The 26,343-nt window shown below is 47.3% G+C and overlaps 3 protein-coding genes across 4 annotated transcripts; all 3 read right to left on the minus strand.

Annotated features, from left to right (window-relative positions):
• Nucleotides 1-3,729: 3,729 nt before the first annotated feature.
• On the minus strand, nt 3,730-10,548 carry GSTT2B (glutathione S-transferase theta 2B). The gene is made up of 5 exons (XM_035556993.1): nt 10,336-10,548; nt 7,337-7,424; nt 6,566-6,716; nt 5,781-5,957; nt 3,730-4,908 (listed from the first exon to the last, which is right to left on the minus strand). Exons 1-5 carry the CDS (start codon nt 10,445-10,447, stop codon nt 4,708-4,710), a joined length of 729 nt encoding a protein of 242 aa, XP_035412886.1. The 5' UTR covers nt 10,448-10,548; the 3' UTR covers nt 3,730-4,707.
• An 890-nt stretch (nt 10,549-11,438) lies between these two features.
• Nucleotides 11,439-21,526, minus strand: DDX51 (DEAD-box helicase 51). 2 transcript variants are annotated; one of them, XM_035556915.2, is made up of 16 exons: nt 21,397-21,526; nt 20,642-20,955; nt 20,053-20,291; nt 19,772-19,922; nt 18,736-18,881; nt 18,316-18,387; nt 18,021-18,127; nt 17,378-17,486; nt 16,612-16,757; nt 15,741-15,939; nt 14,937-15,052; nt 14,720-14,836; nt 13,702-13,803; nt 13,106-13,169; nt 12,716-12,850; nt 11,439-11,973 (listed from the first exon to the last, which is right to left on the minus strand). In XM_035556915.2, exons 1-16 carry the CDS (start codon nt 21,399-21,401, stop codon nt 11,947-11,949), a joined length of 2,049 nt encoding a protein of 682 aa, XP_035412808.1. In that variant the 5' UTR covers nt 21,402-21,526; the 3' UTR covers nt 11,439-11,946. The 2 variants fall into 2 exon arrangements, with proteins under 2 accessions (XP_035412808.1, XP_035412807.1); XM_035556914.2 differs by lacking the exon at nt 21,397-21,526 and adding an exon at nt 21,039-21,107.
• LOC118252999 (macrophage migration inhibitory factor) lies at nt 21,442-23,423 on the minus strand. The gene is made up of 3 exons (XM_035556916.2): nt 23,212-23,423; nt 22,421-22,593; nt 21,442-21,702 (listed from the first exon to the last, which is right to left on the minus strand). The coding sequence occupies exons 1-3, from the start codon at nt 23,317-23,319 to the stop codon at nt 21,636-21,638; spliced, it is 348 nt and encodes a 115-aa protein (XP_035412809.1). The 5' UTR covers nt 23,320-23,423; the 3' UTR covers nt 21,442-21,635.
• Between the last annotated feature and the right edge of the window lie 2,920 nt (nt 23,424-26,343).

Genomic DNA, 26,343 nt, shown 5'->3' on the forward strand with positions numbered 1-26,343 from the left:
CCCACAAAATGTCGGGTTGGGAAAGGAGAAGGCTGCTGGCACCGTGCGTGTAGGGCTGCTGGGGGGAAAGGATGGTAGGGACGGGGAGCGGTGCATGCACTCAGAGCAGGGCTGGGTGCCAAGCACCGTGCAGCGGAGCTGTGGCACCCCACGGGTTTGGGGTTCAGCTCCCCCGTCACGCACCCTGCACAGCGTGGTGAGGTGACACCCTGACGCGGAGGGTGGCAGTGAAGCGTGGAAGGCTTCTCTGCAGGCACTTCACAGGCCAGTGGCCCTCCTTTCTCCATGTTACTTGTCATTTAAGATCTCCAAGTGAGCAGAGAACTAAAGTTGAGGCTGAATTTGAGTCCTCACATGCACCCGCAGTGTTTCTCAGCTCTGCGATTCGGGGACAGCGACATGCTGGTAAGTACAGGGACATCATTGACTCTCACAGCAGCTGAACCACTCAAAGCAAAGTCACCCCCAGTCAAACCCACCTCAGCTCAGCGACACCTTGTTATCAGTGCTGTGCCAGAGTTCACACGTCACACACAAATCTTTTGAAACAGCCATGAGAACCTCAAAGAGAGGGAGCTGGAGGACCAGTTGCTGTTCTACCTGTACAAAGGATCGTTACAAAGGGTGGTGAAGAGGTTCAGATGCTAAGCAGTGAGCTCATTGACTGCATAAATTAAAAACTGGAATGCTCTCAGGTGCTTCGTTTAATATCGCTTTGCCAAGGCTTCTGCTCTGACAGTTTCCTAAGAACGGGGATTGCTGTTAGACTGGTCATTCTATGAATCTCTTGAACAACCTGTGTCTCAACATAAAGTATTGAGTTCACTGCACCACACACCTATTTTCTGGAAGAATTTTTCAGTTTTAGAACTGCGCAATATATTTTTTTCCAGTTTCTTGGCCTGAATAGCTTGAGAGGGGCTGTGTACACGCTTTAGTTCCTGTTACGCTCTAGAGCACCTGCACGCAGCACCAACATGCCAGAGACAAAAGCTTGTAGAGTATTGTGGTAGGTGCTTAAGCTCACATCAAACTCCTTCAGTGCAAGGAAATCTTAAATAGTAAGGGAATGGGGAAAAGGAGCATGAATGTGGTTCTGCACAGGTAACAATAGGCAGAAAAGTCATTTGTGCTTCAAAATGGTCAGAAGTCCTTCTAAAATATCACTGAAGAGAGTTCGTTGATCCCAGTGGTGGGTAGCAAGATCAGTAGTGTGGGTTCACTTTGATCCTTGATTCATGGTTCAGTGGAGCCATTAGTACTATCTGGATTTTCAAGGTCTTTTTCCATGGGTCCTGGAAAAGTTCCTTCTGTAAGTCTTTCTCTAGTTTGCTGACTGCATTGCACAATCCACACAACCAAAGAGATATTTTTAATCTGGTCACATTATATGACATTTTATTGCATTATTTTTGACCAGAGTTCTAGCACAGTATTTTAATTTAGTTCCATCACTTCAAAGGAAGTTTTTCCTCCCTGTACTTGTAGCCACTGTCAAGAAAAAATGCAGTAGGCTTTGCATTGTATTTCTTAATCATTTAGAAAATGTCTTGGGGTATGTATCTGTTTTTTAAACTTTCTTTTGATTTAGTGTATCACAGTTTTGTTTTATTCTAGAAAGCACAGGCTCTCACCTCTTTACAAATAGTCCCTGGCAAAAATTAAAGAAAATTATTCAGAACAGCAAGTTAAACTGTCATGGGAAGTGTAACGTCTCTCCTTATTCAGGGGAGTGGATACCGAACAGTGTACTGAGGCATTCAAAACTCTTGTACAACCTGTTGGGTTTTGGCAGGTAAAGAGGGCTGCTCTTGGGGCTCTTAGCCTAGGGCCTGAAACCAGCCAAGATCAAATGACACAAATAAACCAAATGAGGGAGGTGGAGGGAAAGCAGAAGGCAAAGTACAAGGATGAGATACTCTATCTCCATGATTTAGAGGGAAAAAAAAAAAACAAACACCAGCAAGGCAGATTTATCTGTTGTACAACTCTATTGCCGTGTGAGGAGTAACTGTGGGGAGGTGTTTTGTCCTGCATGCACAGGTGGGCCTGAAATGCCAGTGGTCACTGTGCACGCAGCTTCATTGAACAAGAACCTGTAACTCAGATGGTCTTTGAGCAGATGGATAATACTATGGGGAAAAAATTGAAATCTCCTGTCGTCATGACCATGCTGGAGAGAGGCAGTAGCTGATCTGTGTGTTCATCCTCTGTGACACTGGCAACAGAGGAGCACAAGACAAAAGGGCTCTGAACATAGTTCTAACTTGTTTTTGAAGGCAGCGTCCTTGCAAGAGCACACAATGGGTGACCTTTAGGGAAATTGTGCTTTATTCAAACAAGCAGAAAATTGGCTCAAGACTTTCTTACACAGAGCTTTTGTGCTGTAGGTATCATAAATAAGAAAAAAAAAAGACACTATTTGCTTTGGCTCATGCAATAGTTTTGTATGCACAGCAACCCTATCTAGAGATTCTGCAAGGAAATGTATATCAAGAAAGGCACTGCTAACATTTGAGGTCTCTGCCAAGATTAGCACTCTATACATTTCGCTCTTGGTTTTGATTGTCTCTACTCTGTTTATAGTTGAACAGAAGCTGAGGAATTTACTGTGCTGGTAATTGGAAGTTTACTCTCTACAAAAAAGGGAGAAGTTGGAGGTCAGGAGTCTGAAGTTACACAAGTACAAAAGGTGCCAACAGGAGAGGGTGCAGTAAGGTGGGATGGCTTTGGTGAGGTAGCAAGGAAGGCACTATTTTATTCCGATGGTGCACTGAGGCCCAGCCAGGTGGATGTGGTAAGCTGCAAGTTATAGAAGAAAGGAAGTGGTTGGCAGTATGGCATAAACAGGCCATTTTCTTTGGGTTTAGCACTGCAGGCAAACTGCTACAGCAGAGGACCAGTGCAGCACTTAGAGAGGTTACTGGTCAGGTAGCAGTCATGCAAGCACTCTCAGGGCCAGAAGAAAGCTGCTGTCACTGAGTTTTCTGGCTGGAGTGCAACAGGCTGTCCTCAACAAACATACCGATAAAAATCATGTGAGAAGACAAGTATCCTCTGCCTGTGTCAGCACAGAAACCGAAAGAGTTTGGGGGTAAATCTGTTCTTTTCACCACTGACGTTTAGGATTTCCTGCAGGTTGGAAGAATGAAAAGGGGACCAGCCTGCTTGGCTGGTGTATCTCGGCCCTGAGGGACGTGCATTGCAAGCTCTGGTTCATGGTGCCCTTTTGAACTAGAGGGCAGGTTTACTCAGGAAACTCAAACACAGAAGAGACAGCTGGCTTACCCCTCCAAAACAGCAGGTCCTGGTGAGAGTGTGAGACTGGTTTGAGCAGCTATTTTCACCTTTTCTGAGCACTGAGTCACTTAACCTGCTGTGGTATGCTGGGGGTGGCTGAGGTGGCCGACATCACACCCCCAGCATACCACGCTGCCACCAGTGTGGGTGGTGTAACCATCTAGCAGACCACAGCGCAGAGACAGACAGACTTCCAGCTGCAATTGGTGCTTAATAAGGAGGGAAAAAACAGTCCTGGAAACTAGAACCCTCGTCATGGCTCTTACCTGGAAATGGAAGGTTACAGAGACAGGAAGAGGACAGGAAGGCAAGAGGGGTACAAAAGGACACAGCCAAGAGGCTATGACGGCAGCTACGCAAGTGTGTGTAATGAATCCATGGCCGCTCCCTTCCAAATCCTGTTTACAAATCCAAACAGAACTACACATGGCAAGTGTAACCATTAACTTTACTGGAGAATCTGACACAACAGAAGAGTAGTGGAACATTGACAGTATTGAGGCACTGGTCGGTTCGCCAGCTCGGCACTCCACTCACCCTGGGGCTGGCCACCACAGCTCCCTCTGCCACAGGTACTGGCCCAGCCACAGCAGTGTTCAGCAGTGGAGAACCTGGCTTAAATGTCTTCCATCGAGCTGACAGGGCAGCTCGGGGGAAAGGACAGAGCACCAATATGGCTTGAGGAGGGGGGTTGTGTGGTTGGCAGTGGTTTCACCTAGAAAAGCAGCTTTTCTCAACTGTGCAGTCTGTTCTTTGTAGATTATGGCAGAAGTCTACAGTTGAGGACCTTTATTCATGGGACTCACCCCATCCTTCCCAGACCTCACTCGAAAACCTGCATGGCCTCCTTGCTCCTCGGGTGCTGTGTCCCTTTATTCCGACACGTAATGCAGCAGCCTCTAGTGGCCAGGTGCTCCCATACCTTCCTGGGCAGGGTCCCCCAGCCAAGGGCTGGTTCTTGGCTATTCTCTTTACCAAGTGAGCAAAAATCTTCCAGCTGGGCTTGCTGCAAAGTGAATGTCTTTTTCTACAACTAAAATGCCTTGTTTCAGGTAGCTCTGTTCTGCCACCCTTTCAGGAAACCTCTGCCAAAAAGGGCAGTTCTGACTAGCCCTGTTCCCACGTGGACCGAATTGCCTCTGTCCTGAAGCAGATCCAGTGGTGTTAGAGCAAGAAAGAAAAGCCTATAGGGCTACAGCTCATATATCTGTAGTGGACGAGAGAGAAAAGCAGCTCACTGCAGTCTGTTTAAGACTTAGTTTTCTTCCCTTTTAAGTTGCAGAAAGGCTGTAATTGAAGTGCATTTTGTGGAATGGTGTTTTCATATGATTTTTAAAGGAAATGCAGAAATATTAGAAAAAGCCTGCACAAAATAATTCATTTTAATTTGAGTGGAATTAGCTAATTCTAGCTAGACTGCTTTAGGAGCTGGTGCTTGAAGTGCTCCAGCAGTTCAGGTGCAATTTTATCAGCGGTCAAATTCTTGGCGTTCAAGATCCCTTCGTGCGCCTCCTGGCAGAGCTGCTTCCCCACCGCTTCTTCCACCCGACTGCGCCACTCCGCTAACTTTGGCCTCTCCTCAAAGAGGTTGTAGCCAGCACCGACAGGCTGCAGAGAGAGAGCAAGAGAACCTGGGCATGAGGCTTCCTGCCAGCAGTCAGCCGAGGTGTTTGCCAGGGCTGGGACCAGAACGGAGCACAGATGTGCCTCTAGCTCAAGGCAGCAGAAAGTCATGGAGTTTATTAGGCGGAGATCATCTCTGGCTCTCAGCTTGCAGGAAGCAAGAGCTGTCATCCTCAGCAGTTGCTGTCCCCTGTGACCTGCAGCAAAAGCGCAGCCACGGCTAACCCAGGAACTGCCTAATGTGGAACACAGAGGTCCATGCACACCAATGTCTCATCTAAATACCCGTACTTTCTGTGGCTCATTTTATGACACTGATCCTGCTACTTTGAGAAAATCTAATAGATCTATTCTCACCTAAAATAGAAGGTGATTCTCTTCCTAGACAGCATGGGCAGTGCTTCAGTACTTCTGTGTAGGAATTAGGGTGAGGAGTCCCTATTCTGCCACTTAAAAGACAAAGCAGTGGTTAACAAGGACCAGACATCCAGCTCCCTCAAGACAAACGCAGAGTTTACTTTCTCTCCTCCTGAATTCCTGACCTAAGGGAGCTGTTCTTCCAATCCCTCCTTCATTCTTCTCTGCCTACTTTGTAATTTATCTTTTTTTTTTTCCAGAAGAAATACAAGAAAATGGGAATTTTATTCAAACTTCTATAGAGAGAAGTGTCCCATCAAAGTAGGTGTTTCCTGGAAAACTCAGTTCTGATCAAAGTCAAAACGGAACAAGTTTTAACTCCACTAAAGAGTAAACTGTGGAAAGGTCTGGCACGAAGGAAGTGGTGCTGCAGCCAGCCCTTGGCCTGGCCTGCCCACAACCCAACTCGCGTATCCAACAGCATTGCAGCTGATGCTCACCTGCATGAGCTCCACCAGCGCTACGAGGTCTGCCAGGGAGATCTCATTGCCCACGATGAAGGGCTTGTCCTGCAAGAACTTCTCCTCAAACTGCTTCAGAACAATGTTCAGCTCTTCAGTAACACCTTCCAGTTTCTCCGGAGACGGTGGCTGGCCCGTAAGGAGAGGCAGCAGCACCTGACAAGGAGAAGAAAAAAGTTGCTTTCTTCATGTTTCCCTCCAAATTTAGTCCAGGCCTCCACCTGCCTTCTTCTGAGGATCGTCCAGCAGCCATGCACAAGAACAGCTGGTACTGCTCCTCTCCCATGACAGATTAACATTAGTGTCCATTGCTTCCTGTCTGTCTGTGTCTCCTCCCTAGAAAGTTTGAAATTTCAACCACAAGTGTCTTCTCTCAGGGGAAGGCTGCATCATCTCCAAGCAGCTGCATTTTGTTTTCCAGTGGGAGGTTCATTCTTTCCACGAAGCTGGGCAGAAGCCAGCGAGCTGTATCTGCTGTTTGCTGCTCACCCAGGACACACACATAGGACGTGCTGCTCCAGACTGCATCTACAAGGGTTGAGTCCCACAGACCTCAGGGCGTGCATGGAGCTGTGGCTACGGCGTGAAGGATACGGACCACTTCGGTTAGGCAGAGACCTGGCTCCGCTGATCAGCCACATCAATCCCAGATCCAGTTTTGTTCCCATCTGTCACCTTGCCTGTACATTTGCTTAGAAACGCCTGACACACGGGGCTACTTCCTGGGCTGTAACACTCAGTTTTTAAGTGTATAATGATCTTACCTTAGTTAAGAACAGCTTGCTCCCTTTCCCACGAATGTTGACATGCTGCCATGACAGGTACTCATCCACCTTAGCCCGTTTCTGCAGGTCAGCGGGGTACCAGTGATCGGGAGTCTTGAATTTCCGGGCCAGGTACAGGAGGATCGCGATGCTGTCAGCAAGCAAGACACAGCAGTGATCAGGCAATCTGAGATGAAAGCACCTTGCCTTTTCTCCCTCCCCCGAATTTTGCATTTGCATTAACTGTCGGGTAGTCACAGCACATGGCAGAGTTTGTGCTGGCTTGACCAGCTGCTCGTGGACAGCAATTATCTGATATATCAGCACACTGAGGCAGACATGGCCTGCTGTACAGTTAGCCCATGGACATTTTTGAGCAAATATGAACCGCAGAACGAGTTCACACCAAATCAGAGCTTTGCATTGCCTGTCCATCCTGCAGCAGGTGCCTTCTGTCAGATGTAGTGCATTGAACTACAGCCTGACAGCAGAGAGCTGGAGAACATGTGGACAGGTATTTTAGCTCAGAAACATTGCCTATATGCAAGGTGGCTCCAAGCAGCAGCTCACGGATTTTTCCCACTCAATGCTGGTTGAGTTGCTTACAAGAGAAAGGTTCCCGTAAAACACAAGTTTATTTTATGTACAAGGAAGAGGCGAGCAGCTGTTTGCGCTGGAGTCTCCCAGTAGAGATGCAGCAGCACACTGGCAGAATCCAAGTGTTAGGACAACCAATACTTCAGTAGAGGGTTGAGCTTATTCGAGCCTTACCTCTCTGCTAAGGTGAAAGAACCGTCCTTTAGTGCGGGCACTTTCATCAGCATATTCACCTTCCTGAACTCCTCGGTCCTGTGCTGCCCTGAGGAGCGGAACAAGACATTTTACTCGCCAGTGATGCTCAGCACCCATCTGGGAACACCTGAGGAGTCCATGGGGACCATCTGGCCTCACGTTTCCAGCTTTGACTGTAGAAGTACAGTCCTGTTTAAATTTATAAGCAATCAAAAAGTGCTGCAGGGTGAATACTGGCTTTGCCCTATGATGTCAGCTTATTGCCTACATACCAGAACCGTTCTGACCTTTGTCAAGAGGTTGTTAAGAGTCCTTTCATACCAGCAGTGCTTGTCAAATCAGGACTGTATCAGCACAAAGTCTGTGCTTGGAGGTTACCTGTTGTTGTGGTTTAGCCCGGCTGGCAGCCAAACACCACACAGCCGTTCGCTCACCCTCCCCCCTCCCTCTCCGGGATGGGGGAGAGAAACGGGAAAGTGAAGCCTGTGAGTTGAGATAACGACAGTTTATTAAGACAGGAAAATTAATAACAATAATAATAATAATAATAATAATAGTAATAATGTGTACAAAATAAGTGATGCACAATGCAATTGCTCACCACCCGTTGACCGATGCCCAGCCTATCCCCGAGCAGCCGGCCCCCCCACCCCGGCTAGCCACCCCTATATATTGTTCAGCATGACGTCAGATGGTATGGAATACCCCTTTGGCCAGTTTGGGTCAGCTGTCCTGGGTCTGTCCCCTCCCAGCTCCTGCTGCACCCCCAGCCTGCTCGCTAGCAGGACAGAGCGAGAAGCTGAAAAGTCCTTGGCTTGGTGTAAGCATTGCTCTACAACAATTAAAACATCAGCATGTTATCAGCGCTCTTCTCATCCTAATCCAAAACATAACACCCTGCCAGCTACTAGGAGGAAAATTAACTCTGTCCTACCGACTGAGCTAGCCGAGCTGTCCTACCTGAAACCAGGACACCTGTCAGGGTACAAACCTAGAGCGAACACCAAACCTAGAGCTTGGAAGCTGTCCTACCTGAAACCAGGACACCTGTCAGGGTACAAACCTAGAGCGAACACCAAACCTAGAGCTTGGAAGCTGTCCTACCTGAAACCAGGACACCTGTCAGGGTACAAACCTAGAGTGAACACCAAACCTAGAGCTTGGAAGAAAGGGAAAGGGATCTCAGTATCATAAAGATGATGGGTTAACCACAAGGACAGTGAGAAAGCTGGTTTTTTTTTTTTTTTGGTCTGGAATATAAGGTAATTTACATTCAACTATCTTTTTAGCCCTCAGACTATATAGATATTTTCCTGCAGAAAGTAGGCAGAGAGCGAACCTGACTGGAGATGTTTTGTTCATTTGAAGTCTCAGTGTGCTTCACTACATCTGGACCCAATCCCACACACCTTTGTTCATGCCAGCCTTTTCCAGCCCCCTGGCTTCAGTCATACTTGTGTATCTGTATTCAGGTTTCTCTAATATCTAACCCTCTGCCATGTCCCCGCTGCATGAGTCAACTGAGAATCTTTTTGCCCGGGGAGATGCTCTGGAAAAGGTCTTAGTTTTCCTAGCACTTGGCAAACCTGATTTGTGACTATTCCCCTTGTTATTTGGCTTGCAGCCTGTCTCCTCCACCCCTTTTCAAAAAGACACTGTCATTTCCTACACGCAGGTCACAGATTCCGATCCTCGGGTGTCTCTGGAGTGTTGTGTGATTTTTATCCCCTTCTCACTCTTTCCCTGTTTCCTTGAGACCTACCCTGCTGGACCCAACAGCTTTTCAGGTGGGCCACAATTGAACTATCTGCCAGCACAAATCACAGCGTCCGTCCCCTCACTTGGTCCTTACGTACTGAGACACTGGCACTACTGAGACACTGGCACATGTCACAGCACAGTGCATCCCCCAGGGAGGGCTCATTCTGGGGCCAGTGTGCCCATTCCCCTCTGTCCAGCACCCAGATCCTGGGGTAATTGAGCCCAGCTCTCAGGAGCCCCCCAGAGGAAAGGGAGGTGCGCCAGGAGTGGGATGCACCTGTAGCATTCCTGTAAGCCAAACTGCCCCTCTAAAATCCATTGACCAAATGCAAACACTGTCACCACAGGGCACAGAGCACTGGAAAGCTGTGACTGATTTCACTTCTCTTCCTCTCAGTTCCCTGACATCTCTGAATTTCAGTTTCTCCGTTCCCGTGATGCTCTCACAGCTTGCCCACCAGTCTCCTCTCTGGCAGCTCTGCATCTCGCCACAAGAGCTCATTGAGAAAGAAGGGAAAGGATGGGCTTACCCCCAGCTGCAAGGAACAGCAAAATCTGTTCCTACCGAGATGAGTGAGTGAAGACAGAAGCAGCGAGGTGTGTTCAATGAACAGCCAAGGCATGAAGGGGAACACCCAGAGCCTCAACCACAACACGCCTGAGGTTTGTTTTTTTAGTTACGAGCTGGAGCCTCTTTTGTTTCTTTATCAGTTTCAGCCCCAGAAGCCTTCTCACCTTACTTGGTTCTTCAGGCCAATACGTTAACTCAATTTCAAATCCCACAGAGCTCTGAAAAGGCTGAAGGACAGTTTTCACCAGCTTTTCTTGCAAAGAAAGGAGATGCAGATCTTTAGGCATCCTTTAGCAGAAAGATAGCCTACCTCTCGGGCAGGTGCCTACCGTCTCTTGGTTGGCTTCCAAACAATCTGAAACGCTTCCCTTCCGGAGCTCACAGCTTTCAGATCCCCGGCCACCGGGCTGTCCCCCTGCGCCTTCACCATCCTTGTGAGCCTCTGCTCAGCCCCGTCAGGATGAGTGCCACGGGCAGCAGGACCTGATGCAGCACCCAGGGGTGCCAGCTGCCCCGGGTGGGCAGGACAAGCCCCCACCTGCACAGTTCCCGTTCCCGTTTACCCGAGGCACAGCCCTGGGCCCAGCACCCCCCGAGGGGTTCCGGGGGGGGTTCCTGGGGGGCTCCCCCCGCCGCCACCACTCACCCTTCATCAGCTCCACGTGCTTGAACTCGAAGGGGATGTTGTTGGTGCGGGCGAAGATGTAGAGCGCCCGGCAGGGCTGCGACAGCAGGTCCAGGTACAGCTCCAGCCCCATGCTGCTGCTGCCGTTCCCTCCGCCAGCACGGCTCGGATGCGGTCGGCCCGGCACGGCCCTGCTCGGCCCCGGAGCCCCCGCCCCGTTAGCGCCCGGCCCCGCCCCGCAGGGCCGAGCCGAGCCGAGCCAAGGGGCGGGCTCTCGCCCCCTGCCATTAGAACCCGCTCTGGCTGTAGTGTCAGCGGAAGTCCATCCTAAGTGGTGCAAGTGGACGTGGTCTGGTGGGTGGTATTGGCGGTAGGGGGGCGGTTGGAGCAGATGATCTCGGAGGTCTTTTCCAACCTTTACGATTCTGTGATTCTATGATTGTCCATCATCGTGTGAGGCTGAGGAAACAACGCCAGGAGCGAGCAGGATCGGCACACCAGCAGCAGAGCTCCAGGTGTGTGCCCAGAGGAGCTCACAGCTCTGGTTTTACTCTCCTGCTCCACCATCCGTGCTAAGCAAAACCAGCCTGACAGTGCAGAGGACACTCAGGCAGCAGGAAGGCAGATGCTGGCTTCACTGCTACAATCCCCCCTTTACAGTATGCAGCCACCTCTCTTGCCATCCATCCCCCCAAGCTTTCCAGCACCTTCCCCTTCCTTTTTCTCCATTAATGTATTGCTAACACTGGTGTACAATTATTTTGTTTTACAAAATAACAAGGCAGTGCCAGGGCACTTCCTGCTGAAGGTCTTCAAGGGTGGTTGGAGGCTACAGCTACGTGGTAGTTCTAAGCCTTCTGCCCGGGGCAGCTAAAAATATCAGTGGCATGTGTCAAATACAGACTTACGGCTCATACAGTTACTAGTTGACTGCAGACATCAGACATTTTACCCTGCATTAATACTAGCCTCATATGTAACAGTATCTGCTGCTACCACTGCCCCTGAATGAAACAATGCAGGCAAAGAAATACCAAAGGCACAAGACTGTGCAACCAAAAATCCACTCAGCGCTATCTCCATCCCTGTACCCAGGAATCTTTAACAGACACTGAATGTTTTAAAAAAGATTTATATATAGTATTTATTTAAAAGTTCCAGGCCCTTCAGCCTAGAACAGCTCTTCAAACGGTATTCTGTTATAGACACTGCACAGGTTTTTATGCTTTTATGCACTTGCAGATACCACTCCTTGCACAGTACAGCAGAACCATGACCTGGCCCAGTTCAGAGGCAAGAAAGGCACAGCCCAGACCTTTGGTGACGAGCAGTTCCCTCAGGCACAAGCTTCCGAACAGTGTCGAGCTCTTCGCTGGTTTTACATATGCCAGTAGGGTATGATGCAAAGTCCTTTTTAATGCATTTTTTTCTTTTTTGAAAACCAGTAAATGAACTGTGTTACCTGTGTCCTTGAAATGGAAACAAGGACTGTAATAGCTGACTTAAGATATGATAAACTAGAGGAGACAACCCTTGAGCTCAGGAACTGTATCTCTGTGTTACGGTGCTATGTAGTATAGTCCAGCTCAGCAGCTTCAGCGCGATGAAACAACCTCCTCTGCTTGCATTCATTCAGGCTCGTTTCTGTGCTTGCTCACCCTATTCAAAATTAAAGTTGAGAAGGTGACTGAAGATGCTCCTGTCTCAGGGTCACACAGAAGGGACTTCAGGGAGCAAAGGGACAATTTAATGATCTTTTCTGCCCAGTTCTCTGACATTCCTAATCTGCAACTCAAAATCATAGTTTTTCAAGGACAGATGTTTATCAAGAGTCCTCGAAGTAGAAAGCAGAACACTTCCCCACACTGTACAGCACAAGAATGTCCATTATGGATCCCTAGTCCACCAATCTGACAAGTTAAATGCTACCCTGCTTCTGTCTGAAAGCTCTCAACCTTCCTAATGGTGTGTAAGGGAGGGACTGTGGATAAGGCTTTCCTGGCTTGATATACCCAACTTGAGCATGGCTGTAAATCAACATGGTTGTAAATTACCATCTTAAAACTCTGGAATGACAAAAGGCAACTCAATCTCTGCATTTTGTTTGCTTGCATCTGGATAGCTGCCAAAACCCAAGCTCAAGAGATAAAGAGAAAGCCAGTAGAGTAAAGGGAACACCATAAATACTGTCTACCCTTCTAACAGAAAACCCTCCTCCCCTCCCAACCCTCTCCAAGTACTTCATAATGATGCACCCAAAAAAGCTTCCTTCATACTGATACAGAAACAGCTCAGTTAAAGAGAAGGTTTCTGGACTCTGATACTTGTGATCGTCATGAGTTGCAATGAACCATGTAAGCTGTAGTTTGATTTTTAAAAATTTATTTTCTGTTGCAGTTACCTTGACTGCCTTCTCAAGCTTAGACAGAGCTTCCTCATATTGCTGCACCAACGGCTTTAATAACTTGCCCTTCACCAAGTGCTTCTTTATGTCCAGGATGCCAGCATCTTTCAACATCCGCAGAAACCTGCGTTCCTGTGTAACAAAACAGATACAATAGAAGAAGAAATGAAAGTACCTCCCCTTCACTGGAGTTGAGACACCCCACTGCCTATCAGCTAGAAAATGTGCACATTTTGGAACGTGCTGTCTAGTCAGGGAATAACTGAATAGAAATTTCCAAGTACAAAACTCATCTGACTGGAGAAGATGGAAAGTTGTATAACCCTTATCTTCCTTACTCTCCTCTCTATGCTTCCTCTTCAAATGAATTTTACACCAATGACATACCTGAATTCTAAGGACCATGCTGAAAGCTAAGCCAACTTTTCCTGCACGAGCCGTTCTTCCAACCCTGAAATCAGAAAAAGGAGCATCAAGTCAATTTAGCCATGTAGTTGCTGCCACTATCAGCTTCACAAGTCCCATTATGAAATTCTCCAGATGTAAGGAAAGTATGATTCTAAGTTTCTGAGTCTAGCACAGCAGGACTAGCCATATGTTACAAAGGATGAACATTTCCAGGGCTCATTTACAGCTGCAGAGCCTCTGCAGTCTTCTAAGCATCTGGAAACTCAACTTGATGCTGTCCAGGACAGTATTTCTAACTCCTGTAAAATACATTTTGTATAACAGGGTTATACAAAAGTTCTAGTTCTATATTCTAGTTCTATTCTATTTCTCTATTCTAGTTCTCTATTTTAATACTACATTGCTCTGGTGATGCTAGGGATTAAATTCTGATTTAAAAAGCTATTTGCATATTGAAGTTAAAAAAAATAAATAAATCGAAAGCTAATAAAACACCTTTTAAGTGCATGTTACTTATGCTTTCAAAGAAAACCAAGCTCAAATATCTTCCTTTTGTTCCTGGTCATCTTACCTACCGGTGAATGTATGTCCTGATGAACTGAGGTGCATCATAGTTTATCACACAATTCACTCCTTTAATGTCAATCCCTCGAGCAGTGGCATCTGTGCTGATTAACCTGGTTTTAAATACATAGTCGTTTTTAGGTAATTCCTCTTGCACTACACACACGAAAAACAACTGAACACAGCACAACTCTTACTAATTTCTGCTCAAACTGGGTAGCCAGCTTCTGACCTCTGAGCAGGAAAACAGCACAATAAATCACTCCCTTATGTAAATGGCATTATTAGCTGTCTGTTCTAAGTTCCACTGCAGCTGTACATGAAAAACTGCTTGGTGTTTCCAGGTTCTCCAAACACATGACACTGATCCAGACAGCTCCCAGCACACCAGAGGTTACGAACATGTAAACCATCTGAAAACTTCTTAAATGTACTGAATGCACACAGCAAGGTGTGAAATTCCAGTAGTAAAGGAAAAATTTAAACACATAGGGTTTGGACAAAAAGAAAATCCAGAAAATAATATTTACCTTCTTCTCAGGGACATTTTATAGCTGCAATCCCAAATAGTTACCAAAATCACAAAGTAAATCAAGAAAATGAATAGAAGTAAAACTGTCTGACAGTCTGATTGGGGGTTTCTTTGGTAGGAAGCACTAGTACTATATGTAGTTCTAGCAGCAACATCTATTTTCTTCCAGTAAGCATCAGATTCCCCTAACCACAGACAGTAAAGCTAAGATTTTTCAGAACTGCATATACATTTTGGGCAACAACAACATGAATAAGCAGATACTTCTACTGCTTGTTATAAAATAACATAACAGGCCAGTTCACGTGCAGGTGTAAACACAGTTCATAAGTCAAAAGACCAAGTCCCACACCCATTTTTTAAATTGTTTCCCACATGCTCTGTTTTACAGAGCTCCGTTTTACTCTGTTTAAGTATCTTCTTGATTCTAACTACCTTTTCATGCTAGAAATAACCTATATTGGAAGACATGCAGGAAACTTATTTAAGATACTCACAGTTGTATCTTTCCTTGTTCAAATTCTTTCATGGTTCTCTGTCTCTCATTGGGGGGTAACCGGGAAGAAAATTCAGCCACAGTGATTCCACCGAAGGCCTGAACCAGCAGGAACAATCTGTAGGCAAATGGGATAGAAATGGTCACTTCATCACCTAACTCTGTAACATCACTACAGTAGGTATGTGCCAAGTGATCTAATTAAAGTGTTCATTCACCTGTGGGACGCCTCCCTGGAGTTGGTAAAACACAACACCCGGGTAAACTTCATTGTCAGCATGAAGTGCAAGAGGAGCAAAGGCTTGGAATTCAGGTCACAAGGCACGTAACATTGCTGCAGTCAGCAGGGAAGAAATTCAGAGACAAAAATTATTTCTTGCCAGGCTACCTTCACTGAAACCCACCACCTGTCTGTGACCTACATAGGCTTGGATGTTTTGCAACTAATAGCAACAAAACCAGACCCCACAATGTCACTGCCCTTAGAACAAGTCACAGCAACGCGCTGGGAGAACACAACACAAGGTAGAGGTGGGAGAACTATGTTGTTCGAGTGATCTCACTTCTCCATGGCAAGTAACAACATGCGCTGCTTTCTTGTCTACTGGGTGACCTGTAACCACATGCCTTGAAATGCATGTTATACGTACGTATGTAAAGCACAGTTGAAAAGTACTACTATATTATTACTTCATATCTCCACTCCCTATTGATAGCAAATTTAATTCTGCATGAAGACAGTTGAATTCTAAAGAATTCTAATCCTAACCAAATGAATGCTTATCCATTTGCTCATTACTCAGCAAAGGCAGAGCTCTCTGGGTCATAAATACTGCCAAAGCCACTTTCTCCCAGTACCTCTGTATCACAAGGCATCATATGAAAGCTGTATTAATAGATAGGCTACAAACATTATTCCAAAGTTAAACTAATCTTCTAGTATAACTTATTCAAGCACCTTGTTTTTTTAACAGCTACCAAATAAAGTTACTTTAATGGTTGCAAGAGAATTAATGTTATACCGATAGCCCCTCAGGGAGTGTGTATTTCTCTTCAGCATCTTGTTCAGTCTCTGTTCCATCTCTGAGTGTTTTTTTCTCAGAATATACAGATGTGAAGAGGCGAGGCTGGAACAAGCCCAACTGCTGCAGTTTCTCTGGGTCCTGGGTCAGCGTGGCTGAAAACAGCAGTTTCTGTAAAGGTATCTGAGGATAGCAGCAGCTGAAATAAATAGTACAGGGAAACTGAGCTTTGAGGTTAGGGCAAAGGACTTCCTCCAGAAGTACTTTCAGGTGATGTTACAAGGGAAGCAATTAACTCTTTTTGATGCTCTTCTCCTGCTCTGGGCCTTTCCAGTGGGTTCTTTTCTACCCTTGTTTTACAGAGTTCACAGGTGGAACTGGATCAGCATTCTCAACTCAGCTGCACAACACACATCAGTCACCCTTGCCCCCATCCTAGTTCCTTCCTTCCTTGGTTGCTGATCTCAGTTTCTGACACATCTCTATCCTGCTATTTGAAAACAGCAGCTGCAGACACACAGTTCTAGCATTTTCCTTCAAATTCATTACTTAGCTTGCCAGAGAGCATTGCTATAGATAATGTGCAAATGATTCAAACACTTGCAATATTTGAGGATTCTTTTGATGCTGCTTTAGTCCAGTTAAGGAAAGCTTGAAGAATACAATACGTAGATTTCAGTCTAAAAGATATCCTTTAACACCAGCTGTTTACCGCCTGCTTTTTCGAGCTCTGAAGAAGTAGCTGCCTTAATTTGGCAGACATTTCTCTGAATAAGTATGCTTTGGGAGTGCCTGTGAGTGTGCTATGAAGCAGGCATCTAAGTGCTGGCATCCATGCAAATGGTTCAAAGAAACACATTTTGCAACTTACCTTGCTGCTGTTACAGGCCCTGGTTTGGTCCTCTGGAAAAGCGTATTAGAGCCAGAGTCATTTTCTACTTGGAATGCAGCTTTGACAACTTGGTTCAGCCAATTCTGGTGCATGTCATCAATCATACGGTCAGCTTCATCTATGATCTGGATTCATAAAGATAAAAAACATTGTTTGTTAAATACTGTCTTGTGCTTAGGCGGCTTGTATTTCTCTTTTGTAACTGTATGCAAGATGTATAGAAGCTTCTATTCCACACAATTTCTTTCCTTGCCTGCTGTTCCTCAAATGAAGGCAGAAATGTCTACCTCCAAACTTTTCCTTTTGTTTCAGTTGCTCAGTAGCCAACCCGACACTCAAACTACACAAATTCATTTGCATTTAAATACAATCAATGTCTTTGCATAAAAGATAAAAATCACCTTTATCCAAAATAGGATGGCAGCTATGTCTCTGCACAGACTCCAATATGGTGGAAGCTACTACAGTCTGATAATTTACCCTGAAACTGTTTTTTGACTGATATGGCTTCACTCCAAATTTGTGTCTGCAAGAAGATAAGACAGAAGGGGAAGTATGTGGATGCCTGGGTGTCACGAGTTGGAATAAAACTTCTCATCTTGACACAGCTGCCTGAGCAATCTAAAGCAAGGACCAAGACCACAAAACAGTTCCAACAGAGACGTGTTTATGCACCATGAAAGAACAAAGCAGGAAGATCCAACAGACTTCACACTAAGGTTGGACACCTGCGGAGTTGACTCACCAGGAAGCGAAGTTGTGTCAGGTTGAACCCTGGGGTCTTGCTAATGTGATCTGCGAGCCGCCCCGGCGTAGCCACAATGATATCAGCAAGGCTGCAGTAGCCTGTCACTCTGAAAGAACAAGCAGCTCATCACTAAGTTTCTCCCTATGCTGTAAGGCATATAAAAGAGATCCTTGGTCAAAAGACCTTAAGATTTTCCCATTGTTCTTTGAATTTAACTGAGAAATAATAAAATTCAAACACACAATTTACCAGCACACAAAGACAATGCTGGACACTAAGCCCTATTCTCCATTGTACTACCTGTTTAAGCAGAAAGTGACATTATTCATTGCCCTGAAGAAAAAGCTTAATAATTGCAGCAAAATCCTCTAACAGTCGTTTGTACCTGTGGGCACAAGGTAAATGTTTGCATTCTACTCAGCTGGTGAACAGCCCCAAAAATCTAAAAACACAACAACCACAAAGAGGGGTAGTAGCAGGCACTTGGTCAAAAACAGAACAGTGTCTACCACATAAACCTACTATCAAAAATCATTACTGCATGATGGTGTGATGCAATAAGCTCCATTTTGACCTCTCCTCACAGAGATTAAATAGCTTACAATCCCCACAAACCTTATCAAAAGAGCATTTAACCTACTTTTTCTGGACGAGCATCTCCTGTTCCTTTGCAAAGGATTTCTGGCCAGTAATCAAAACGACCTTCAGACCTGTCCCATCAGTGTAAATGTTGAACACTTTACTCACCTGCAAAGAGATGTGCTTTGTTAGCCACAACAAAATCACTGAAAGTAATACTTCCCATTAATAACATCAAACCCACTGACAGTGTCTTCAAACTGCATCCCAGAATAGCCAGACAAAATATTCTCTGCACCAGCCCTTCCCTCAGCCCAGTTCTGCTCAGTGAAAAGCTGAGGAGCTAAATTATGTACCTGTTGTGCCAGTTCCTTGGTGGGCAGAACAACCAGAGCTCGTACCTGGCAAACTACTCGATCTAGCAGAACCTGCCAAAACAAAGGCCAAGTAAGTCTCTGAAAGCAATGGGGTGAAAAGAAGCTTCTTGTATCTAAGCTGGTGAGAAGAGATGGGTGTGACACCTTCCAGAGTTTTATGCTTCCGTTTTACTCCCCTCCATCCTCCCAACTCCTCACGCTATGCCTCTTGTCTGCAAAAAGGAGTAGGATGCTGAGGTGAAGAGGACTCATACAGCTCCTTCAGACAGCTCTGAGCAAAAAGTCTGTCAATTTGCATCCACAAATTCCCTGGCTTTCTAACCTACTTCTAAGTTCAGGATGGGGTTGATTTTGTTCAAGCAAAATATTTGCCCTATGTTTTGCTGGGGGTAAACTCACCTGTATTATTGGTATGACAAAAGACAGGGTTTTACCGCTGCCAGTAGGTGCTGAGACACAGATGTCTTTGGGGCGGTATCCTCCCTGCCCCATCAAATACCCATTGGACGCACTCTGCAGAATAGCAGGAATCACCTCTGCCTGAACTGAACAAAAATGGGAATAAACATTATCTACAGAGTTAATGAACTGGACTAAGACTCACCTAGGAAAGCAGTGTTTTATACAACGAATCTATTTCCCTATCTGTGCTGTTGCTGCTACAGATGTTTTTGAGTCTTCCTCTCTTACATCTTAGTATAGATGTTATCTGTTTTTTCCCTGGTTCTTTTTCATTCGTGAGCTTAGCACTGAATACGGAGATTTCCTGCTCCAAGAATTCAGCTATTTCTAGTGCTCAGCATAGATGTTACTGTGTTAAATATTGTTTTCAACTCATACGTGTCTTGTCTTTCTGTTAGGGTGACACTGGGCAGATTTAAAGTCTGTGAATGCTTGTCTGTGAGCATCCTTTTTTTGAAGTACAAACTACACCTATAAAAACACATACTATGCAACAGAGCAATGTAGCAACATCTGCCAAGGAGCAAAATGAACACCTCCTATAGGCTTTGAACTCACTCAAGTTTGCTGCTCCTTTTAACAGCTTTTTGCTGCTTTAATGAGTTGAACGGGCTCCCAGACTTGTCCAGTTAGTACAAGAGATGGTGGAAGGCAAGGAAATAAAGCACATGCACGGAACTAAGTGGAAAAAATGTGAGGATACATGCGAGATCACTCTCCTTTGGGTGCTGTGAGCTACTACTTCAAAACACATCTTTTGTGATGCTGCATTTATGACTAGATATACCAATTTTGATTACTCAGCCTACCTAAGTCTTTGAAAGTAAAGTGTTAAAACTAGTATCATCATTTCAGTGCATTAAGTTTGCTTTTGTTCTATATTTTATTTCATTGACCCCATAAAACATACAGCAACAGATTCAGGAATTAGGTAAGTGAATTCAGAAAGAAAGAAAGAGCACTATCAAGGTACCTGGAAAAAAAGACTCTATCCCATTCATTTGCAGCTTTTTCAATAGCTTGGGATGAATTCCTGGGACATCCCCGACTGGGATCAGGTTCTCTTTGATACGTTTTTGCAGTAATTTTGGTTGAGCAAGCCACTGTGGTAAAAAGGGCTGAACCTGAAGTGGGGGAAAAAGAGAGAGTCACAAAGTGTTTCTGCCATCAAATGAGCAATACCATACATTAAAACAAGCTGGTAAGATGCCTGTTCATACCCAACCATCATCAAAATTCAGTCAAGCTAGTTACCTTCTGCATGGGCTTTCTGTCATAATCTCCGAGAACCACCAAGCTGGAAGGTGGTGGAGTTGCTTCTTCCCTTGAGGCTGCTAAGGGCAGCTCCTCCTTTGTGCTTTGGTTTCCTTCAGCTCCTTCACTGCGCGCTTTCTTTTTTTCAGCTCCCTTAGTCTCGTCATCCCTCTTCTTCCTTTTAGATTTGTTTTTAAGATTTCTTTTGTCTTCCTGTTGTTTAACGTCTTCTTCAGAATCTAGACAACAGGAATACAAAGCTGCAGGTCAGAAGGTGTTACAAAAACGCAATACAGGGAACATTTTACATCACAGAATGTAATCAACAATTTGCAAGCCCATCCTTCCTCTTAAATCCAAGTACAAGAGTCAAACATTGTGGTGGTGATATGGAGGCAAGCGAAGACTATGTTGACACACATCCCTCTTTCCCTTACACTAAATTCACCACCGAAGCTTGCAATAAGGGGCTTTAGAAAGCAAACTACTCTCAGATAAATTCAGCGAGGTACTCAAAGGGCACCTCGCGAGTACCCCTCTGCCCAGAACCTCCGACCCCATCACGCCAGGCCCCCCCAGCCCCGCTCACCACTGCCTGCTCCATGTCCCTCGGCGGGCGCTGCTCCTCCGTCCTCCTCCTCCTCCCCGCCGCCCGGCGCAGCGCTGCCGCCTGCTGCCCGCTCCGCGGCCGCTCGCCGCTCCCCCCGCGGTCTTCCCCGCCCCTCGCTCCCCGGGCTCGGCGCCTCTCCTCCCGCTGCGGGCTCCCCGCCGGCTCCCCGGGGCCTCTCCTCCCGCTGCCGCCTCAGCTGCCGGGCCCTCGCCTGCTCGCGCAGCCGCTCCAGCAGGACCCGGGCCCGCTCCTGCGCCTCGGCCCCGGCCTCCTCCTCTTCCTCCGCGGCGTACCTGAAACAGCCGAGAACGAACGCGTCAGGCCCGGCCCCCGACCGACAAATCCCCGCTCTCACCCTCCCGCCGGCCCCGGGCACCTGGTGATGGAGAACAGCGCCATGGCGGCGCGACGAGACGGCGTCACCGAGCGCCACAAGATGGCGTCACGGGCCGCGACAAAATGGCGTCACGGGGCTCGCGCGGCAACCGAAGGCACTAGAAGGGGCGCGCGGCGGGGCTTCCCTGAGGTGAGGGAGGCGGCCCTGGCCCCACTACTGCGTTGGCAGCGACACAGAGAAGGCAACGAGGCGGCCTGAAGGCGTCCCCGGAGCCCAGCAAGGTAGAAATCATCCCAGAGCACTGCCACACACCATGCCCTCAGTGAAATACCCAGCCTTATGAGCAGCACCAACCCTCAAGCATTTATTCCTCACAGCTCTCAGACCCCACACATACCTCATCCCATCGCGCTCCCAACCCACCACAGCTCACAGCAGACTATTTTATTTCTAAATCTTTATTTGTTTCCTACACGGAGAAAACAGAGGAATGTTGAAGCAGCAATATCCAAACACATGAGCAAGGAGCCATTGCTCCGTGAGGGCACAAAAAGCAGCCCAGGGCCCCTTGTGCTGTGGTCTCTATGGGCAGCGTGAGGGTAGGTCCAGGAGCAGCCTCTTCGTACTGGGGGTGCTCTATGCAAAGGTGGAACCGTTCCAGCCCACGTTGGCAGCGTTCATGTCGAAGTAGTTGATGTACACCCTGCAGAAGAAGCACAGGAATACAGTGACATTTATGTAAGTGATGAGTGAGAGAAGGCAACAGGATATTGGGAGTGTGCTTCCTGTTCTCCAGAAAGAAAAAGTGAAGTTTCGTTTCGACCAAAATCTAGCTAATCTGTCTGACAGAACCCCTAACAGCCAATATTCCTTAGAACCCCTGGAACTGTACTTTCTTTTAAATGTAAACCCTTCTTCAGTCAGGGACTGTTCAGACTCCAGAGATGTTTTGGCTCTTCCCTCCAGCCCTGGGATGCAGGGGGCAGCAGGTTCCTCCTGGCCTTCACCACTCCCTGTGGATATTCCCCAAAGCCCTGCCAGTCCGTGAGGGAGCTGTTCACAGCCTGATAGTTCATTCGTACCCAGTCTTTCAGCTCTGGCCTGTAACTCCTACTCCCTTGAGCTTCCAGCCTCCCACTATGAGAAGACATCACACCTCAGAGGCAAAAGACTCTGCAACTTGTTAATACCCTGGTATTCCTCCCTACTCTGAGGGCAGGAAGTCATTTAACAGCAGAGGCCTGAAGGGAAACTTTGTAGGCAAACTCTTACATGGATGCAAGAATGCTGCAAGTGCTCACTTTGTATTCTTTCAAACACATGGACTTATTACTGGCTTTTTATGCTTCCAAATTAAGCTATCGAAGCAGTTTCAGAGCACCGGAGGAACGAGGTTAGCATCACTCACATCCCAGCCTTACCTATCTGCAGATACGTGCAAGTGCTTAGAGATCAAATCGCACAAGAGCTTGGTGTAGGTCTTGTTCTGCTGCCCTCCTATTTTGCCAATGCTGTAGAGGCTGCAGAGAGCACAGGGATCCGTGGAGCCCCCAAAGGACATCATCTGATCAGGTATGATGTGCACAGCAATGTACTGTGATAAGAAAACAAACAGGGAGTAATTCATTTTCCTTCTCCTCACACAGACTTGTTTAAGGTACCAAACTCAACATCAAGCATTGTGCAGCTGTGTGCCATTCTGGAGGCCAAGAACAGCCCCCAGCCTCCTTATGGGGCCTTGGACCACTAGAGGCTGCTAGGATCATCCCAGATGGTGGGATCCCCCCAGGTGCCGGGATCCCCCCTGGAGCCTGGCTCTGAACTCCAGGTCCAAAGGCTGAGTTTGGGCAAACCCGCAGGCAAGGCAGGCGCTTCTCCCTGCCGCTGCTGGAGGCGTGGGACACGCGGTCGGCGATAAGGGCCGAACGTCGCGTCCCCGTGCCAGAAATCACACCCCAAATCACACCCCAAATCACCGAAACCCACGGCTCCGCCCGTCCGGGACGCGGCCCCGCCGGGCTGGCACCCCCGGGCCGTACCCGCGGGCGGCGTGGGGAGGAGGAGGAGGAGGAGGAGGAAGCGGCCATGGGCCCCCAGGCACCCGCTGCTCCGCTTGGGCCGGCGTTTCCCCAGCCCCGCATCCCCCACGATCCCTGCCCGGCCCCATCCCGGGGCGACCCCGCTTCCCCGTTCCCCCGCCGCCCTCCCCGACCTGCGCGGGCTTGCCGGTGGCCTTGGCCAGCTGTTGGGTGAGCTCGCCCAGCAGGCTGTCGGGCACGGCGTCCTTGCAGACGTTGGTCTGGATGGCGAACATCGGCATGGTGCCGGCGGGGCTGGGGCTGCTGGCGGCGGAGACGAGCGGGACCGGGAGCGGCAGCGGCGGCGGCGGCGCAGTGGGACGAGGGGGTGGCGGCGGCGGCGCTTTTAGGGCGAGCGGGGCCGCGCCGAGCCGGCCTTAAAGGGGCCGCACCGCGGGGGGGGGGTGGGGGGGCTGGACCCCCTCCACCCCACCCCACTGCAGGGACCCGCCACAACGCCCCCCCTAAAAAGAACAAAACAGAGGGGCAGCTGCAAAAGGGGGATATTGGCCCTGGATCGGAAGAGGGTTGTGTCCTTTTGCAAAATAAAGGCATATTTGTGTATTTTTTGTTTTAACCGCGTGCATAGCTGTTACACAATGTGAGCGGAAATGTGTCTGGCTGGTGGGCATATTAATTATTCTCTGATCTTCTTCGCTCATATTGCAAGTGATATATTACTCCTCAGCATCCTCATTTTCATACCAGATTTGTGGGGAAAAAAAGGCAGAATTGCTCTTTTTTTTTTTTCTTTTTTCTTTTGTCTTATCTTTCTTTTGCTTAGAAATGAAACGGTGTGAGCCCATTCCTTGGGGAAAGGGATCTTGAGAGATGGGCCTTCTGCTGGCTATGTGATGTGGTGCACGTAGACTGCAGAGGGCACGACTCGACTCGCCGCCCTGCTTCACGCTGCAGCTTGGCGCTGCTTGAAATGACTCACGGGAAGGCAAAAGAGAATAAGGCCCAGAGCCTTCTCTGTGCAGACATTTTCCAGACAGGAATCAAGCACATTAATTTTTAACAAAGTCCCAGTACTGCAGCTGCTAGAAAGCTTGTCCATACATCTGCATTACACATGTGACTACACATAGCCCTGAACAAAGAGCAGAAGGTGATTTGAAGAGGCACAGGCTGTCACACAGAGCCGGCAGGACTTGAAGTGCTTACTTTCATTTTTGTGATTAACAGTGCTATTGAGACCTGAAGACGTTTCCCTCTGAGCAGTGCCACTTATTCCCCACACCTTTCTCTCTCCCTGAGTTGTTGCATAGGTGTGGGGTGGCAGTTCCAGCACTGCAGGCTGAAAAACTTGGGAGAGCAACGGGACCACGGGGGTGATGCTCTCCAGCCTGCCAGCCCAAGGCACCAGACCCTTGCCATGCTGCTCACACCATGGAGAGACACCTGCAATTTCCTCCTTGTGTCCCCTTGACTAAGGAAGTAGCAGAGCATACATTTTCATGGCTTCTAAAGATGCATTTTTAAAAGTTAGATAAGTACTAGTACGCATCTGTGCACCTTTCCCTCAAGTGATTACTCCACGTGCTTGCAATCATGTTTTCTGGATGAATCTGTTTTAAAACAACTGCTTGTGATTAAAATAAGAACAATGAAGTGTGTCTAAAACAGAAAGAAGCTGAAAGGTAAAATGTTTTACAGAAATACATCTAACAGCATTCTAATGATGAACTAAGGCCAAAAAAAAAAAAAAAAGCCTTCATATTACCTATTAGAGAGCATAAAGCGTGTTTGTTAACAAGTAGAGGTGGTCTTGACTGTACTTGGTCTCAGAGTTACCTTAGGAACGTGCGGTTCAGTGTTTGGATGCTCTGAGAATAACTCAGAAAGCATCTAGCACAGAAAGGCTTCAGCAGAAATGGGGAGTAGGCTGGAGCCTAGGGTTATCCTGGAGCCTGACTGTAAATAGCAGGGTTGGGGCATTTGCTGGTTGTGGTTGCACATACTTGACTTAATTGCAATCAGAACCGGAGCACCGAGCCATTGGGCCAGGGAGAAGGAGCCAGGAGAACATCAGAAGATGCTGGTGCTGTGCCTCCAAGAGCAGACGGAGGAGGCGCTCTTTTAGCTGCTGGCTCTGTGAGGAAGGCAGACTGATTTATGGAGAAGGGAACGGCCTCCTCAGCTAAGGTCCTGCTGTGTTGAGGGGCTTCGTAGCCATTGTCTATGAGCAATTCTGCCAAAAGAATACCTGCCTTGTGTCATGCCTTCCTTCCTCGGTGGGCAACTCTGCAAGGCTTTAAGTAGGGATGAAGTCATAACTAGGGATGATGTCTCATAAGATATACGGTATTCAGATCTAAAGTAGCACCTTGCTGCTTTGATTCACCAGACCAGTTTCCACGTTATCCCCTCAAAGTATTTGTGCAGGTTGAGATGCAGACTTGTATTTAAAGATTGTGGCTGCAAAGGCAAAGCTACGATAGGGGCAAAAATGGGATGTTTACAATAGAGCTTGGAACAGAGATGAGATGGGGGCTATTCTTCCAGAAAAAAAAAAGTTTCTTTTTCCTTTAAAGCAAAAACAAAAAAATGTACACCTGATCTCAGACCTTCAGGAAATAGTTCTGTATTCAATCTTTCTATTTTCCTTTGGAAGCAAATTGTATTATCTGACCCAGGGCTTGAATGATAAGTATTTATGTGGAAGTCTTCCTTTCATAATTCACCACTTTGACATCTGGGAATAGCTCACTGTGTCTCCCTCATTTTGAGCTGTGCTCTAATCTTCATTGTCATTGCAGGTTGCTGAGGGGATGAAAGGGGAGGGCAGGACAGCAGACACTGGGTTTTTTCCACTTACTCCCTCTGTCTGCTGTGAACCCTGGGAGACTCCTGCAGCACGAGTGTCTCTGCTAAGCAGCTAGATGTCTGCCTAGTGTTAGATCTAAGGAGGACCTGGACTGCAATCCAGCCTTTTTCAATAAAACACAACCCCGTGTTCCCCCTTTTGAAGTGAGGTTCATGTACCACATCAATGGCCACATCCTGACGTACATTTACGCGTATTTTGAAAACAGAACTATCTTGACCTGATTAAATCTGTTCAGGCTGCCCAGCATGAACCCAAATGGAGTGTTCATCTTCAAAGGAAGAAACTGTTTTAAAGAAAAGCTTCTATTAGGAATATTTTGAGAAAGCACCCTCCCATCTCAGCCATAGGCCCTTCCAGAATAAGGAGAATCTCAGCTGTAAAGGTTCCTGCTGTTCTTCTACTTTTATTGAGGCAGCAGACAAGATGTTAGGAC

Source organism: Cygnus atratus, chromosome 17, assembly GCF_013377495.2.
Source record: "Cygnus atratus isolate AKBS03 ecotype Queensland, Australia chromosome 17, CAtr_DNAZoo_HiC_assembly, whole genome shotgun sequence".
In the NCBI taxonomy this organism is placed as follows: Eukaryota; Metazoa; Chordata; class Aves; order Anseriformes; family Anatidae; genus Cygnus; species Cygnus atratus.

Bases quoted from the DNA above. Each gene is read 5' to 3' on its own strand.
- GSTT2B (XM_035556993.1), bottom strand. From the start codon at position 10,447: ATGGGGCTGGAGCTGTACCTGGACCTGCTGTCGCAGCCCTGCCGGGCG. The intron at 6,717-7,336 runs GTAAGGCTCGAA...GCTTGCTGACAG, and splicing joins TCTTTCACCTTAGCAGAGAG to CATCGCGATCCTCCTGTACC. The intron at 4,909-5,780 runs GTGAGCATCAGC...CTCTCTCTGCAG, and splicing joins CGCTGGTGGAGCTCATGCAG to CCTGTCGGTGCTGGCTACAA.
- DDX51 (XM_035556914.2), bottom strand. From the start codon at position 21,061: ATGGCGCTGTTCTCCATCACCAG. The intron at 15,053-15,740 runs GTATAACATTAA...TGCTGACTGCAG, and splicing joins CACTCCCTGAGGGGCTATCG to CAATGTTACGTGCCTTGTGA. The intron at 13,804-14,719 runs GTGAGTATCTTA...ATTTAAAACCAG, and splicing joins GAACAAGGAAAGATACAACT to GTTAATCAGCACAGATGCCA.
- LOC118252999 (XM_035556916.2), bottom strand. From the start codon at position 23,319: ATGCCGATGTTCGCCATCCAGACCAACGTCTGCAAGGACGCCGTGCCC. The intron at 22,594-23,211 runs GTCGGGGAGGGC...TTCTTATCACAG, and splicing joins CCACCGGCAAGCCCGCGCAG to TACATTGCTGTGCACATCAT. The intron at 21,703-22,420 runs GTAAGGCTGGGA...CTTCTTCTGCAG, and splicing joins TTGCACGTATCTGCAGATAG to GGTGTACATCAACTACTTCG.